The sequence below is a fragment of the Heteronotia binoei genome, chromosome 4 (assembly GCF_032191835.1).
Source record: "Heteronotia binoei isolate CCM8104 ecotype False Entrance Well chromosome 4, APGP_CSIRO_Hbin_v1, whole genome shotgun sequence".
Lineage (NCBI taxonomy): Eukaryota > Metazoa > Chordata > Lepidosauria > Squamata > Gekkonidae > Heteronotia > Heteronotia binoei.
Genome location: NC_083226.1, coordinates 3801710 through 3817423, shown reverse-complemented (window position 1 = coordinate 3817423; position 15714 = coordinate 3801710). Strand labels below are relative to the sequence as shown.

The 15714-nt window shown below is 60.2% G+C and overlaps 1 protein-coding gene across 1 annotated transcript; it reads left to right on the top strand.

The window, feature by feature from the left end:
• Positions 1-12713: 12713 nt before the first annotated feature.
• ZNF503 (zinc finger protein 503) lies at positions 12714-15325 on the top strand. The gene is made up of 2 exons (XM_060236273.1): positions 12714-13001; positions 13730-15325. The coding sequence occupies exons 1-2, from the start codon at positions 12714-12716 to the stop codon at positions 15323-15325; spliced, it is 1884 nt and encodes a 627-aa protein (XP_060092256.1).
• Positions 15326-15714: the final 389 nt, after the last annotated feature.

The following is a 15714-nucleotide window of genomic DNA, read 5'->3' as shown; positions in this document are numbered from 1 at the left end:
CCATAGTCTGCCTTTCTCCTCGACAGGGACCCAAAGCACTTTACAGCATTCTTTTCTCCTCTGTTTTGTTCTTACAACAACCCTGTGAGGTAGGTAAGGCCAAGAGAGCGTGACTGGCCCCCAAGGTCACCCAGCAAGCTTCCATGGCATGAGTGGGGATTCGAATCTGGATCCAGCACTTTGACCACAACACCACACTGGCTTTATTAGCCATATGACCTCATGGGCAGAGGTTGTAGACAGCCATGATGGTTCGCAGAAAAAACCCAAACCAAAGTCCTCTTGCAGTGATGGATAAACTTGGTCTCAATGGTACAAGTGGAACACCCAAGTCCCATGAAAGGCTTAGGGCAGAGGGAAATTGGGGTAGTCCTATTAGCAAAGCTGTAAATTAATTAATTAATTGAAAAAAATTGTTAGCTGTCTTTCAGAGCAGCATACAATCTGTAGAGTACCTGGGCCCCGCCTGTGGATATCTGTTTGGTGTAGTTGTTAAGTGTGCAGACTCTTATCGGGGAGAACCAGGTTTGATTCCCCACTCCCCCACTTGCAGCTGCTGAAATGGCCTTGGGTCACCCATAGCTCTAGTAGGAGTTGTCCTTGAAAGGGCAGCTGCTGGGAGAGCTTTCTCAGCTCCACCTACTTCACAGGGTGTCTGTTGTGGTGGTGGTGGGGGGGAGTAAAAGAGATTGTGACCACTCTGAGTATAGGGTGGGATATTAATCCAATATCATCTTCTTCTTCCTCTTCTTCTTCTTCACCTCCTTCTCCACCATTGGGGCCACATGGATGCTAAACTCATTCTTCAGCAAATTTGGGGAAATCCCCAGATTTGCAGATAAAATACGAAATGTTCAAAACATACATGGAGGAGTTCAGTCTCTCCCCCCCCCCCCCCCCATTAAGTTGTGTTCTTTGTGCAAGCGAAGAGAATCTACTTACCTTCAGGAGTTGTCTTCAGAGTGGCCACCCAACACAGGAACTGGATGGGACATGCTATTCACAGCAGCACAACCCAGGAGTCACAATACAGAAGTGTATGGGGGGGGGGATTCCCCCTCCCCCCACACACACATAGGTATTGTGGTCCCACACTTGTATGATAAAAGAATCTTTTTTGTTTTGCTGTCAAGTCACAGCAGACTTAAGGCAACCCCTTGGGGTTTCCAAGGCAAGAGACATTGAGAAGTGGTTTGGCACTGCCCACCCCTGCATAGGGACCCTGAACTTCCTCGGGGGTCTCCCATCCAAAAACTAACCCAGGCCGACCTTGCTTAACTTCCAAGATCTGATAAGATCCAACTAGCCTGGGGTATCCAAGTCAGGATGCAATATGGATAAAACACATAAAATAGAATACATAAAATATGTTTAAGCCAAAACTTAAAAACCACCATTTAAGACTGCTAGTAACTTAACCAAATATGATCCTAAATAAAAACTGTCTTCACCTGCCTCCTAAAGACGGAAAGTGAGGGGGCCAGGCGCAGCTCCCTGAGGAAGCTGTTCCATAACCACGGGGCTGCCACCAAAAAGGCCCTGTCTTGCATGCCCACCAGTTGAGCTTCTTTGATTGGCTGGACAGTCAAGATGGCTCCCCCCCTCAATGATTTTAATCCTCAGGCAGGAACATCTGGTAGATGATGGTCCTTCAGATACCCTGGTCCCAAGCCACACAGGGCTAGAAGATTGACCAACACCTTGAACTGGGTTTGGGAAGGTATCAGCAGTCAGTGTGATTGCTACAGTATTAGAATCATAGACGGACCTCCAGGGTCATCTAGTCCAACCCCTGCACAATGCAGGAAACTCACAAATACGTCCCCCTAAATTCACAGGATCTTCGTTGTTGTCAGATGGCCATCCAGCCTCTGTTTAAAAACCTCCAAGGGAAAAGAGCCCACCACCTCCCGAGGAAGCCTGTTCCACTGAGGAACTACTCTAACGATCAGGAAGTTCTTCCTAATGTTGAGCCAGAAACTCTTATGATTTAATTTCAACCCACTGGTTCTGGTCCTACCTTCTGGGGCCACAGAAAACAATTCCACCCCAGCCTCTAGATGACAGCCCTTCAAGTCCTTGAAGATGGTGATCCTATCACCTCTCAGCCACCTCCTCTCCAGGCTAAACATGTCCAGCTCCTTCAGCCTTTCATCATAGGACTTGGTCTCCAGACCCCTCACCATCTTTGTTGCCCTCCTCTGGACCCATTCCAGCTTGTCTAGATCCTTCTTAGAATGTGGTGCCCCAAACTGAACACAAGACTCCAAGGGAGGTCTTACCAGAACAGAGTAAAGCAATACCATCACTTCACGTGATCTGGACACTAGACTTCTGTTGATACAGCCCAAAATGGCATTAGGGTCATGTGCTCCCTTGAGCTCACCCTGATCAGCAATCTAGCTGCAGGTCCTCGTTGCACACACATATAACATACTCTGTGACGAGCCACTGGGGGCCAAACTGGGTCAAGTTACCAAACAGCTAGGAGATCTCCAAGTCTACATGCCAAGTCTCCTCCCCCACCCCGGACATTCTTTGGCATCTGAAGAATTCCACACTTTGGCAGCTAAATTCTACATGACAAAGCAGACAGAGGGTGGGTAGCCACATCAGGCCTCAGAAATCTCCAGACCCATAAAGGTTACTGCCAGTCTGAAGGGCAATACAACTTGTGGGACAGGTATCCCCCCCCCCTCCCCAGAAGTGGTTCCTACTGGAGTGAGAGCATGTCTGGGCACTGGGGGGGGAGGTGTGACATCACTCTAGAGAGCCAGTTTGGTGTAGTGGTGAAGTGTGCGGACTCATGTCTGGGAGAACCGGGTTTAATCCCCCACTCCTCCACTTGCACCTGCTAGCATGGCCTTGGGTCAGCCAGAGCTCTGGCAGAGTTGTCCTTGAAAGGGCAGCTGTTGTGAGAGCTCTCTCAGCTCCACCCACCTCACAGGGTGTCTGTTGTGGAGGGAGAAGATATAGGAGATTGTACGCTGCTCTGAGTCTCTGATTCAGGGAGAAGGGTGAGGTATAGATCTTCTTCTTCTTCTTCTAGGGGTGTATTGGTGTTACCTCCGTGACTGAGATGCCCCTCTTCCTCTGAACCTCAGTGCTGCCCTCTGACCCCTCTTCTTGCTTTGGCATCTCCCTCTTCCCTACATGGCCTTCCACGGAGACACACCTCTGCACAGGTTCTCCTCCAACACCCTCCGCCCTCCTCTTCTTCCCACGGCTACCTGAAGGGGAACTTGGATCTTCTGACCTTCTTTGCAGCCCACTTCTTGGGAGATTTCTGCGCTGCTCTCCGCCGCAGGCATCCCCCATAACGGAGCGAAACTTGCCTGGATTCGCCCCCATCCCAACCCATGTTCCCTCTAAGCTGCAGTCTTGTGAGCAAAAATTCTACTTTGTGAGCTGCTGGCATGAGAGTGGGGAGCTCTGGGGTCATCCTTCCTGAGGGAAGACCAAAATGTGTGAGCTGGAGGCTAAACATCTGTGCGCTGGCTCAGCTCACTCAGCTTAGAGGGAACACGGATAGTCCAAGGGGGTTGGACTAGATGACCCTTGAGTCCCTTCCAACTCTATGATTCTATGATTTCCCAGGCCTGACAGACAGACAGTCCCGCCCTCTTTCCTCCACCCCAAAAGAGGAAGGCGCCAGTCCCGGCTGAGGGACGCGGGGGGGGGGCTCTTATCTGCTCCCCCCACCATGCCCAAGCCGGGAGGAGGGGGGTTCTTTTGCCACGAGGTGTGGGGGGGACGTCGCCTACCTGGGGAAGAAATGGGGGGAGGGAAGAAGGCGACTGAAGGAAGCCCCGCAGGGGGACTCCCACACCCAAGCGCCCCCGCCTCGGCCCCTTCCTCCCCCACTGGAGGTCTGCGGAGCGCCCCCCCTCCCCGTGCTCCCCCCCCCCCTCGATCGCAACCGACGCCTTTTCTTTGGCTTCCTTTTAAAGGCAGGACAGGAGAGGGGCGCTGGGTCGGCGCCCCCCCCCCCAGTCTGCCGCTACAAGAAGACCCCCTTTTTCCCTCCCCAGCCTCGCAGGATCCGTCCTCCAATCTACCCCCCCCGCAAATAAATTCTTGAGGGGCTCCTTAAATATATTGAATTTATCGACGGACGGACCGACGGACAAACAGACAGATGTGCGTATGTGTTTGTGAGTTTAAAAAAGACGGCTGATTCTATAGAGAGGACTCCTGAATCCGCAGCAAATAGGTTTTCTTTTTCCTCTTCTTCTTTTTCTTTTTCCTCCTCTTCTTCTTTTTCTTCTTCTCTTCTTTTTCTACTTTTTCCTCTTATTTTTCCTCTTCTTCCTCTTCTTTTTCCTCTTCTTATTCTTCTTTCTCCTCTTCTTCCTCCTCCTCTTCTTTTTTTCTTTTTCTTCTTTTTCCTCTTCTTCCTCTTCTAGCTCCCCCTCCTCCTCTTTTTCTTCTTCCTCTTTTCCCTCTTCTTCTTCCTCCTCCTCCTGGTGGAACGGACTCTCCCCGCGGGCTCTGGCGCTGTCGGAAGGAGCGCCCCAGTTTGCGCTTATCGACCCGGAGAGACCCAGGCAGTGGGGTGGGGGTGGGGGTGAGATGGAGGGGCTCTCCCTCTCTGGCCGACCCCGGCGCGATTCAATCCCGAGGATTAAAAGGGGGCGTCCCTCCCTCCTGCCCCAGATATCAGGCGGGGCGCTTCCCATAATTCCATTTGCATGGCGGGGGAGCGCTCCATAAATATGTCAAGGCGGTGAAATATGGGCAGGCATTTCAAACTTTCTATTTAAAAAGCATGAGTGATGGGCGCGCAAAAATGTGTTCCCATTTAAGGGTGCTGCGGAGTCTTTGGTGTCTGGAGCGGAGGCCCATCCATCACGCAGACAATAAAGAGAGTTTTTTTGCCTGACGCGGGGGATTTATGGCTGCCCTTCGCTGCCCTAATAATTCACGCCTCGTGTCAGCCCGTGACAGGCCTGGCGGGAAAACAGGAGCGCCCGGCATCCATCACAACTGCTCGTTTGGTTCGCTTTTATTTGCAAAACTCTGATCATCCGGACACCCCTCTTCATGTATAGATGGCATCGTTATAGACCACGCCGCAGCAAGAAAACCAAAACCCCCACCCCCACCCCACCGCCGCCCCCACGCGCGCGCACGCTTCCTCCTTTTCTGCGACTTCAACCAAAAATGATCCATCGTTTCTCCGGGACCGGCTTGATGAGCGCGGATGTGAATTATTTCCCGCGTCGCTAAAAGTGCGGTCCCCCAAGTGACAAATGCACTTTCAGCGGAATTAATTTCTTTTTTTTTGGGGGGGGGGAGGACGGGGGGACCTGGAGCGGAGGGGAGAGGAGAGGAGACAGCTACGGGCCCGGGAATAGCTGCAAAATCCAGACGAGCCGAGCGGGTCGAGATCCGGACCCTCCCCAAACGCTTTTCCACCTGTCTCTCTCTCTCTTGTGACTCGGTCTCTCTGTGGGTCTCTGTCTCTCTCTGACTCTGTCTCTCTCTGTGTGTCTTGTCTCTCTGGCTCTCTCTCTCTGTCTTTCTCTCTGTGTGTGTTATTGTCTTTGTCTCTCTCTGTGTGTCTCTGTCTTTCTGTATCTCTCTCTCTCTGACTCTGTCTCTCTGTGACTCTCTCTCTCTGCCTGTCTTTCTGTCTCTCTCTCTGTAACTCTCTCTCTCTCTGTCTCTCTCTGTTTTCTCCCCCCCCCCAAGCTGCTTATGTCGCGTTGCTCAGTTGGCGCTTTCTTCTTGCCAAGGTCGCCCGACACCACCACCCCCTGCAGCTAGACGCCTCTCTCCTCCTCCTTTCTGCCATCCTTCCCCCCCTCCCCACGCCGCCCTCCTCGGGTGTTTCGGCAGCAGCCCTGTAGAGCCAGTCCGCACAGGGCGCAACGCCAAGTGCGCGGGCGGGCCAGTGGCATCTCTTCCGTTTGCGCCCAGAGTTCTGGTGGCTTGACTCCTTCCTTGCTTCCTGGACTGTCCCCCGGACTTCGGGCCGGCTCTCGGGAGTCCGGGAGAGCGCGCGTGGAGGCAGCCGAATGCGCTTGAGGGCTGGAGCAGAAAGGCACACCATCCGGGCTCCAGTCGCTCGGGCTCTTTTCTCCCCGGCTCTGGCCTCGGCTATCCGGACCGGGAAAGGGCTCCGTGGTGGGCCCAAGCGCTGCGGGGGGGGGGGGGGAGCTTTCAGACGGAGGGGGCAGGGCAGGCCCTGGCCTTGGGTCTCTCCCGCGGCCAATCGACGTTGCCGACGCTCACATTCAGCAGGAAACTGGGCAGGCCTCAGGGCGCCGCATGCTTTCGGGGTGCCACGTAAACGCACTGCTGCGGGGACAACGGAAAGGAGGCCCTTTGAATTGGAGACGGAGCCCCGCCAGGGCAAGTTGGAAGGGGTGAAACCTGTTTCAGTCTCCGGTGGAAGGAAGCGCCGGGTGAGCCAGGAGAAATGCCCGGGGAGTGGGGAGAGATCTGGACGCCTCGGAGAGGCGGCTTCTCCCTGCGGGAGCGAGGAGCCCCGAAGCAGCGGCTGGGCTCGCAGGAGCGCGGCCTTGCGCCTCCGGCTGTCCTCCGGCCGCTGCTCCTGAATCGTCCCTGACTGGCTGGAGCCCCAAGGCCGGCCTTTGCCTGCCGGAGAAGAGCAGCTGGCGGCTGCAGCCCGAGCGGAGCGCGCAAAACTCCCCAGGCCTCAGCCCCTTTCTGCGAGCCCTCGAGCAACCGACCCCACTGGCCAAGCGCTGGAGACTTTCTCGCCTTCTTCTAGCGAAGGAGTCCTTTGGGTGGCGAAGCCATGGGCAGCTCGATCCTTCTCGCCCCGCCCCGAGCAATGGCCCGTCAGTCTTCTGCCTTGCCGCGGGTCCGGAGGACGGAGCCGGCGCGTTGGAGGGGGCCCGATCCCTGCCCTTCGTGGGCTCCATTTCCGACCGTCTGGCTGGACCGTCACAGGAGCCTTGCGGGGACATATTTGGCCGCCTAGCCCACTAGGCAAAGTAGGCGGTTGCCTAGGGCGCCGGGAAGTGGGGCGCGCCTAATTGGGCTCCCCCCCCCCCTCGCGGTGCCCATGGCAAAAACCTAGTTTGCCTGCCTGCCTGCCCCTCCCGCTCTTTTGGAAAGGGACCAAAACACACACCCTACCCCCACTCCCGCCTGGAGTTGCAGCCTGGCTCCGAAAGACCCCGGCCTCGGACTCCGCAGCGCCTTGGCCGGCCGGGACCCGAGGGAAAGAGACGCGGAGTCCCTGGGGCTGGCCCTGAGGCCGTCTAGGGCCGGGGGGGAGGGGGGGTGCGGAGAAGCGGCGCTCCTGGGTTCCGTCCGGGTTTTGCAGCTCGCCCCGCCTGACCTGTCAAGCGGATTATTTGAGCCGGGAGATTAATAGGGGAGGCGGGCCCGCCATAATCATCGTTTTGTTTGATGTGACAACTTTGATAGGCGTTGATTTACTTACAAACGGATCGGGTTTTAATTGAGTGCCTCTGTCCCGGCCGAGATGAAAGGCGACGCGCCTCGGAGAAGGAGAAGGAGGAGAAGGAGGCGAGAGAAGCCGCCCGCCCGGGCGCGCCGCCTCCGCTCGGATTAGCCGGCTCGACAGCGAAGAGGACGGGGCGGGCGGGAGAAGCCCCCCTCCCTCCCCTCCCCTCCCCCTCCTCGAGTCTCCCTAGCCCCCCTTTCTTCGCTGAAAAATAAATCATCCCCATTGTGTGCAAATAAAATCGACTTGACATCCCTGCCAATAGCGGTAGGTGAAGGCAAGCGCCGACTGGCACTTGCTAATGAAGTCGCCCGCTCTGCACCTTCAGAGAACTGCAAACACCCCCCACCCCCAGAGCAAGGGCTTGCGTTTCTCCCTTTTATTGGGGTGTGTGTGTGTGTGTGTGAAGGATACTTCGGGGAGGAAATCTCTCTCCGTCACCAGGGCGACCTGAAAAGTCAAAATCGCTTGGCTAGGCGATGGGTGCGGGGCTCCGGTTTTTTTTCCCCCGAGGGAAGCTGAAGTTGATTAGGAATCGCCACCTTCCCCTCCCCCCACCGTCCCTCCGCCAGCTGTGCTGCGAAGGCTGCACTGGAAACCGGGAGGGGGAGGAAGCGTCCGACTGGTGCGGTTGGCCGCCCCGGGAGGAGGTGGAGAGGCAGATCCCGGGACAGGGGCCCCCTGCCCTCGACGGCCGCGGCTTCAGGACGCGCTCCTGGCTTCCCCCACCGCCGGCTGAGAGAAGGAGGAGGGAGGAGGAGGAAGAAGGAGAAAAAAAGGAAGAGGAAGAAGAAGAATCCGATGCAAGCCTAGGAGATTCCTTGGCTGGGTTCATAAGAGATGCAGACCCCTCACTTCAAAGGCTCCGCCGGCGGACCGCGATCCTTCTGAAGTTGCTGCATCGTCCGGCGTCCTGGAGCGGAAAACCCTGCCTCCTCCCGCCCACCCCGCAGCCCCCAAGCGCTCCCTGCCTTCCTCTCTCGCGGTTGCTTTTCGGCACGTCAAGACGCCACTTGTTCTACACGTGTCCCGGGGACCACCTTTGATTCCCCCCCTCCCGGCGGCTCTCCCAAAGGGGGGTGGGAATTCTTCCGGCATCTCGCTCTTCCTCAAGAAGACCATTAATCTTGGAGGAGCCTTTTCACCCTGGGAGGCAGGAGAAAGGCGGCCCCAGAACCCCCCCCCCCCCCCGCCTTGGAAGGGAAACAGCTGTTCGCCAGCCCTCGCCTGCCCCCCCCCCGCAGAGCTTTCTTTCTTTCTTTCTTTCTTTCTTTCTTTCTTTCTTTCTTTCTTTCTTTCTTTCTTTCTTTCTTTCTTTCTCTCTCTCTCTCTCTCTCTCTCTTTCTTTCTTTCTTTCTTTCTTTCTTTCTTTCTTTCTTTCTTTCTTTCTTTCTTTCTTTCTTTCTTTCTTTCTCTCTCTCTCTCTTCTGCCTTCCAGTTAACAAATGGGACTTGGCACCTCAAGAAAGAGAATTTGTGGCGGAGGGGGGGGGATTCAATCGTAAAATGCATTTTCGAGTCTTTCCCCCACGATTCAGTCCCTGGGACACCCCCCCTGCCCGAAATCCTGGAGACAAATGGGCGGTCTCCTTCGTGACGTTGATCGAGGCAGGATTAGAACCCAGGGCGCATCTCAAGACGCCTTCGCCAATGGTGTGGGGGCGGAAGGGGGGGGGGGGTCTCCGATTTCTTTCAAAGTAAGCCCGAAATTTCTTCGGAATCGCCTTCCTCAGGGAGCTCTTCCGCGGACGCCCCACTGAAAATGGGGAGGGGGGAAATGCGACTTTCTTGGGGGGGGGGAGGTCTGATCCCTTGTCTTCCAACGAAATCGAGACATCCCCGAGGCCGAAATAATGTTGGCTCTGCGCTGACTTCAGTTCTGCTGTTCGATTATTCCACTGAATACAGTTGGGCTTACTCCCGAGTAAACAGGGCTTGGTTGTAGCCGCCCCGCCACCAGTGCGTCGAGAGCAAGCCGCTCCGATGAGGGGGGTCGTCATAACACAAGCCCCCAGGCCAACACGGTATGGAGAACGCAAAGAGCTTCGGGCGTTTCAAAAGACAGATTTCCTATTTTTGCGCTCTTTGCTCCAGGTGCCGCCGCTCTCGAACTTGGTGCCGCCGCTGCTGTGATCATTCTTTTTATATTCACGTGGACACTCAGGGAACTCTCTTCGAAATAAAAATTATATTCGGGATGTTGTCAAGATTGAGTGCGAAAGCCAAAAAAGTTTTGACTTTTCCTGGGGGGCAGCTCTGAACCGCCTTCCCAAGGAGCTGAACCTCGCCGGGCCAAACCACCAGATAAAGCGTCCCTCTTTAGAAGAGGGGAATCAAGGAAAGGGTCTCCCCGCCCCCCTGTTTTCCCTTCCTTTTGGCCTTTGAGTGGCGGAGGATTCCAGTTCCCAAATCGGCCAGGGACCCCGCAAGCCCCTCTTCGCTGGTTCGCCACTGGTTAGAGGTGTTTCCTATCTGCGGTCGAAGACGCCTTGGTGACGCCACCGGGTCAGACCCGAAACCAAAGAAAAAAATTTCTTTCTTTCTTTCTTTCTTTCTTTCTTTCTCCGAAAATATAAATAAAACATACTATAGATTCCCCCCCCCCCCCTAAGTGGAAAGAAAAACCAAGTTCTGGGCAGCGGATTCGAGCCCCCCGCGCGCAACCTTCCACCTAACCGAAGAGACAAAGGAGTCGATCCTTCCAGAGTCCTCGAAGCCGGCGGCGCGCTCTCCGGAGGTTTTGGCTCCCCGGGTGGGCTGGGCTGCAGTGGGCTAAAAGGGACCAGGCGGGGCGCCTTGTCCCCGAAGACCCAGCTGGGACGCCCTGGCAGGATAACGCGAACCCTAGCGGGTTTACTGGCCTGGGCGCCGCATCTCTCTCCCCTTCCCCCGGGCTCAGCCTGGGGCACGATCTGTCGGGAAGTTCGCCAAGCGCCCAGCCCGGCTTTCCAGCCTCTGGGAGCCGGGCGTAGGGGGGGGGGCGTGCCTTTTACAGTCTTCGGAGCCTGTGTTTGGGGGGGCACCGCTCAAGGGGGTCGGCGCGGTGCGGGATCAAGGCGGCGGTGCGGGGTTCAAGAGCGCTCGGATCGAAGGCCTCTCTCTCCTCCTCTCTCTCGCTCGCTCTCGCCCCCCCCCCCCGCTTCTTGTTCTCCACCCTGCGAGCTGCTGTCGGGCCTTGGCCATCCAGGGGCCGCTCTGCGAGTCACTCGTCATCTCGGTTTAAACATTCCGCCGCGCCAGCCGATCGGGAGACGGATTGGCGATAACATTTCAATAATGCGCCTGCCTCTTCTCCATCCCCCCCAACCCGCAAATAAATCAACTCGCGTCTCCCCCCCCCCCCGCATCTGCTAGCGGGGTCAGCCAACCTTCTTCCCCCTGGTAAACACGCCGAGCCCCCGAGCCTGGGCCTCTTTACTCAGGAGGAAGCCTCTGGAGCGCGAGCAGACCCTCTGTGCGCCTGGGGCGCGCGAAGCCGGCGGCCGGTTCCGGAGCCTGGCGGCGGCATCCTAAACAGAGCTCCGAGAGCGCTGCTCTGTTTAGGATCCCGCTGCGAATCGCCGAGTCAGAGCCCCGCTTGAGACAGGCCGAGGCGGCCCGAAGTCTGGATTTGCTCCCCGGCCCAGGAAGCTGGGCGGCACCCCACTCCCAGCCGCGGGGTTATTACTCCGCGCGTCTTCTGTGTTTCCAAGCGGTGACCTCCCCGGGGCTGGAACGAACCGGATTCCGGAAGAGGAGATAAAGGGGGAGAAAGACAGACAAGAGAATCGGGACCCTCGAAAGCCCGGGGAGGCTGCAAGAAGGGAGCCAGCCGGCCCTTGGTCCGGCCGGCCAGGGAAGCGACGGCCTCGGCTGCAAGGCGCTGGGAAGGGCGCCTTTTGCAGGGAGGCCGCTGCCCGCCTGGTCGGTGGGTCTGCCGGTCTCTGCGCCGGCGCCCCCCGCTCCCGTCCCCGCCCGCGCGTTCCTTCCTTTCTTCCTCCCTTCAAGTCGCACCAGGCTTGTAATCAGCAACAAAACCTGACATAAATCAAGGGCGGATTGACAGGGGCTGACAAATAACTGATTGATTGCGGTTGGGGAGCATTGACAGCTGATGAAGGAGAGGGGAGAGAGACTTCTCTCCTCCTTCACCCCCCCTCCGGAGGCACAGAACGAGGGAGGGGGCGGGCTGGCCGCGAGGGGGCGGGCCGCGACGATCCCGTGGCGCGCGCCTCGCCCAATCCGGGCCCGGAGCCGCCGCCTCCCCCGTCCGTCCGCCGTTCCGATTGGAGAGCGGTTTGACTCCGGCTTGAAGGGGGGGCGAGGCGGAGTTTGGTGCCTTTCGTTTCGGGGAAAGGAGGGGGGGTTGGCCCCCTGGAGGCCCCGGCAGCTGGCTAGGTGGGGAGAGAGGAAAACAGGCGGGCAGACCGCCCCGTCCGTGCGCTTCGGAGCGGCGGAAAGCTGCCTTCGCGGCTGGCCTTTGTGCGCCCTCAGCAACAAGGAGAGGCGAGCCAAGCGGTCTCTCGGGGCCAGTTTCGCCCTTGGCACCGACGTGGTCGCTTTGTGGCCCCAGGTCCTGAGGAGCCCCGTCCGGGGAGGCAGCGGGAAGCTGGAAGCCGGAGGGGGAGAGCTGGAAGCACCAGAGAATCGCCCTCGCCAGCGCGTTGGGCAGGAGGACGCCGCCTCCAGAAAGGGGGTGGGGGGGGAGGAGACGGAGGCGGAGAGCCCGGCTGGCGGGGAGCGGGGAGGGCGGAGAAGCCCCTGCCAGGGCCGGTGACGTCACATCCCCTTGACCCTCCAATCACCTCGGGGTCCCATTTGATTGGAAGGCGGCAACGGCTTTAATCTCCCCACGAAGGCAGCGGCTTTTGAAGTGCGCGGCTCCGCCAGATCCCGGCCGGCCAGGGCAGCCAGCGCCTCGCAAGCACCGGCAGCAGGAAGAGGAGGAAGGCAGCCCGCCCGGCCAGCCAGCTAGCCAGCCAGCCAGCAGGGGCGGCGGCTGCGGCCGAGAGAGGCCCGGGCGAGAGGGGACAGCGGCGACGCCCGCCCGCCCCCTCGGGGCCCAGCGGAGCCGCTTCTCCGCCGCCGGGAGGGGGACCCGCCGCAGCTCCGAATCCTGGGCGCGGATCTCCGGCCTGCCAGCGCGCGCGGGAACAGAGGGGGGGTCACTTTCGGCGCGCCCCTCTCGCTGCACGCCCCCGCGGGGCGCTCCCGGTTGCGGCGCCCGAGCAGCGCGCCCGGCGCGGCGCCCGCCTCCCCGCCCGCCCGCTTTCATGCGAGCCCTTGGGTCATGAGTACGCCCCCCCCGCGCTCTGCACTCCGAAGAAGCGCGCAGCACCAGCAGCAGCAGCAACCGCAGCAGCTCCGAGGCGGCCCCCAGCCCGCCTGGCACAGCGCACCCGCCGCCAGCCCGGCCCCGGGACAGGCCTTCCTGCACGCCGTGCCCCCCTCCGACCCCCTCCGCCAGGCCAGCCGCCTGCCCATCCGAGTCCTCAAGATGCTGACGGCGCGGACGGGACACATCCTGCACCCCGAGTACCTCCAGCCCTTGCCCTCCACCCCTGTCAGCCCCATCGAGGTAAGTGGGAGTCCCGGGGAGGGGCGCGGGGGCCCGGCTTCTGATATTTCTACCCCCCTCACACACACACACGCACGCACGCGCGCCCCACCAGCTATGGAGACGCGGTTTCTTTCTGGGGAGCTCCGTCGCCGGCCCAGCCTCGCACCCTTTATCCCACCCCCCGCAGGAAGGTGCCATACCCCGGAATCCGCTTGGGGAGGCCGGCTCTTAAAACGCCCCAATCCCGCCCCCCCCCCAGATCTTGGCGGAGCTGTAGGAGGTGGGGGGGTGCGGTTGCAGATGGTGCTGGGGGGGTTGTCCTGAAGCAGGGGAGGGGGTAGAGGAAGGGGGGGCGTTCTCTGCCCATCCTCCCAGCCCCCGCACCACTTTGAGGGTCCGCTTGGAAACAGAGTTCGCTGTGCTGGATTGAAGGTGGGGAGGGGGAGGCAGAGAGAGAAAGAGACAATCCCCCCACCGGATAGCGACGGGGCTGGTTGCAGTATGTGAGGGGGTGGGCAGTAGCGAATGCGTGTGAATCAGCGGCCGAGCCGTCTCGTGTAGAGCTGGACACGTTTATAAAGATCTGGATTCAGATTTGGGAAGGGTCGGCGCGCGCGCCAGAAAGTTGGCGCGGAGCTTCTGGATCGGGGCGCTTGGGGAACTCCCCCCCCCCCCCGCGTCGGCGGGCTTCCAGGCAGCGCTCTGACCGGTTCTTTCTCTTTCTTCTCCCTCCCCCCCACGTCCAGTTGGACGCCAAGAAGAGCCCGCTGGCCCTGCTGGCGCAGACCTGCTCGCAGATCGGCAAGCCCGACCCGTCGCCCTCCTCCAAGCTCTCGTCGGTAGCGTCGAGCGGCGGTGGCGACAAGGAGTCGGCCAAGGCGGGCCCCCTGAAGCTGAGCGACATCGGCGTGGACGATAAGTCGAGCTTCAAGCCCTACTCCAAGCCCGGCGCCGACAAGAAGGAGCCGTCGGCGGCCGGAACGGGCGCGGCCTCCGGGGGCGTCTCGGCGGCGGGCGAGAAGTCGGGCTTTCGGGTGCCGAGCGCCACCTGCCAGCCGTTCACGCCAAGGACAGGCAGCCCCACCTCCGGCGCCTCGGCCTGCTCGCCCGGCCTCCTCCTGCCCGGCGGCGGCGAGGCCAAGAGCGGCGGGGAGGGCGAGAAGAAGGACGGGGCGTCGGCGTCGGGGGGCGAGGGCTGCGCCAAGGAGGCGTCGGGCGCCCACGGGCCGCGGCTGGGCGGCGGGATTACAGCGGCGGAGCTGAGCCAGGCGCAGGACGGCGCCAAGGGACTGCTGGCGGGCGCCTCTTCGGTGTCCTCGTCGTCCTCTTCGTCCTCGTCGTCTTCGTCCGACACGTCCTGCGGCGGCGGCGGCAACCCGGCCACGTCCTCTTGCTCCTCGTCTTCGTCGTCGTCGGTGCTGGGCTCGGGCCTGGTGGCGCCGGTGTCGCCTTACAAGGCCGGCCAGAGCGTCTTCCCGCTGCCGCCGGCGGGCATGAGCTACCCGGGGGCGCTGGCCGCGGGCGCGTACGCGGGCTACCCGCCGCAGTTCCTGCCGCACGGCGTGTCCCTGGACCCCAGCAAGCCCGGCAGCCTCGTGGGCGCGCAACTGGCCGGCAGCCTGGGCTGCGGGAAGGCGGCGGGCTCCAGCCCCCTGGCCGGCGCCTCGCCCCCGTCGGTGATGACGGCCAGCCTGTGCCGCGACCCCTACTGCCTCAGCTACCACTGCGCCAGCCAGCTGGCCGCCGGCGCCGCAGCCAGCGCCTCGTGCGCCCACGAGCAAGCCCTCAAGGCCGGCTACCCCCTGGTCTACCCGACGGCCGCCGCCGCCGCCCCCCTCCACGCCGTCCACTCCTCGCCGCCCGCCCTGGCCGGCCACCCGCTCTACCCCTACGGCTTCATGCTGCCCAACGACCCCCAGCCCCACATCTGCAACTGGGTCTCGGCCAACGGGCCGTGCGACAAGCGCTTCGCCACCTCCGACGAGCTCCTCAGCCATCTGCGGACGCACACCGCCTTCCCGGGCACCGACAAGCTCCTGGGCAGCTACCCGGGCTCCGGCTCGCTGGCCGCCGCTGCCGCCGCCGCCGCCATGGCGTGCCACATGCACATCCCCACCTCGGCGGCCCCGCCGGGCGGCAGCCCCGCCAGCCTGGCCCTGCGCAGCCCCCACCACCCCCTCGGACTGGGCAGCCGCTACCACCCCTACTCCAAGAGCCCCCTGCCCGCCCCCGGCGCCCCCCTGCCAGTGCCCGCCGCCGCCGCTGCCACCGGACCCTACTACTCCCCCTACGCGCTCTACGGGCAGAGACTTACCACCGCCTCCGCCCTCGGATACCAGTGAGTGCGCGCCGCCGCCACCACCGCCGCCGCCGCCTCTTGCTCGCCTCCCCTGTCGGCTTTTCCCGGGGGGGGGGGTGGGAGACGCCAGAGGGGCGGGCGGGCGGGGGGGGGCACAGGTCCAACGAGAGACACGACTTTCTTAAAAAAAACCAACAAAAACCCCACAAAATTGAGTTCTTGAGCTTTTTATATATATATCTATCTATATATATATCTATATATATATAGTGTTCATCTTTGAGGACCGGTTCCGTGGGCACTGTATTTATTTCTGTTAGCTTCAAGCCGGAGGATGAATCGATTTAAAAAAAAAAACCCACAAACCTGAATTGGAAGTGCATTACTTTAAAAAAAACACAAAAGCAAAACTTCAGCTCGGGAGGCTTAAAG

Coding starts and splice junctions, on each gene's coding strand:
- ZNF503 (XM_060236273.1), top strand. CDS start 12,714: ATGAGTACGCCCCCCCCGCGCTCTGCACTCCGAAGAAGCGCGCAGCAC. Junction 13,002..13,729: donor CCCCTGTCAGCCCCATCGAG/GTAAGTGGGAGT, acceptor CCCCACGTCCAG/TTGGACGCCAAGAAGAGCCC.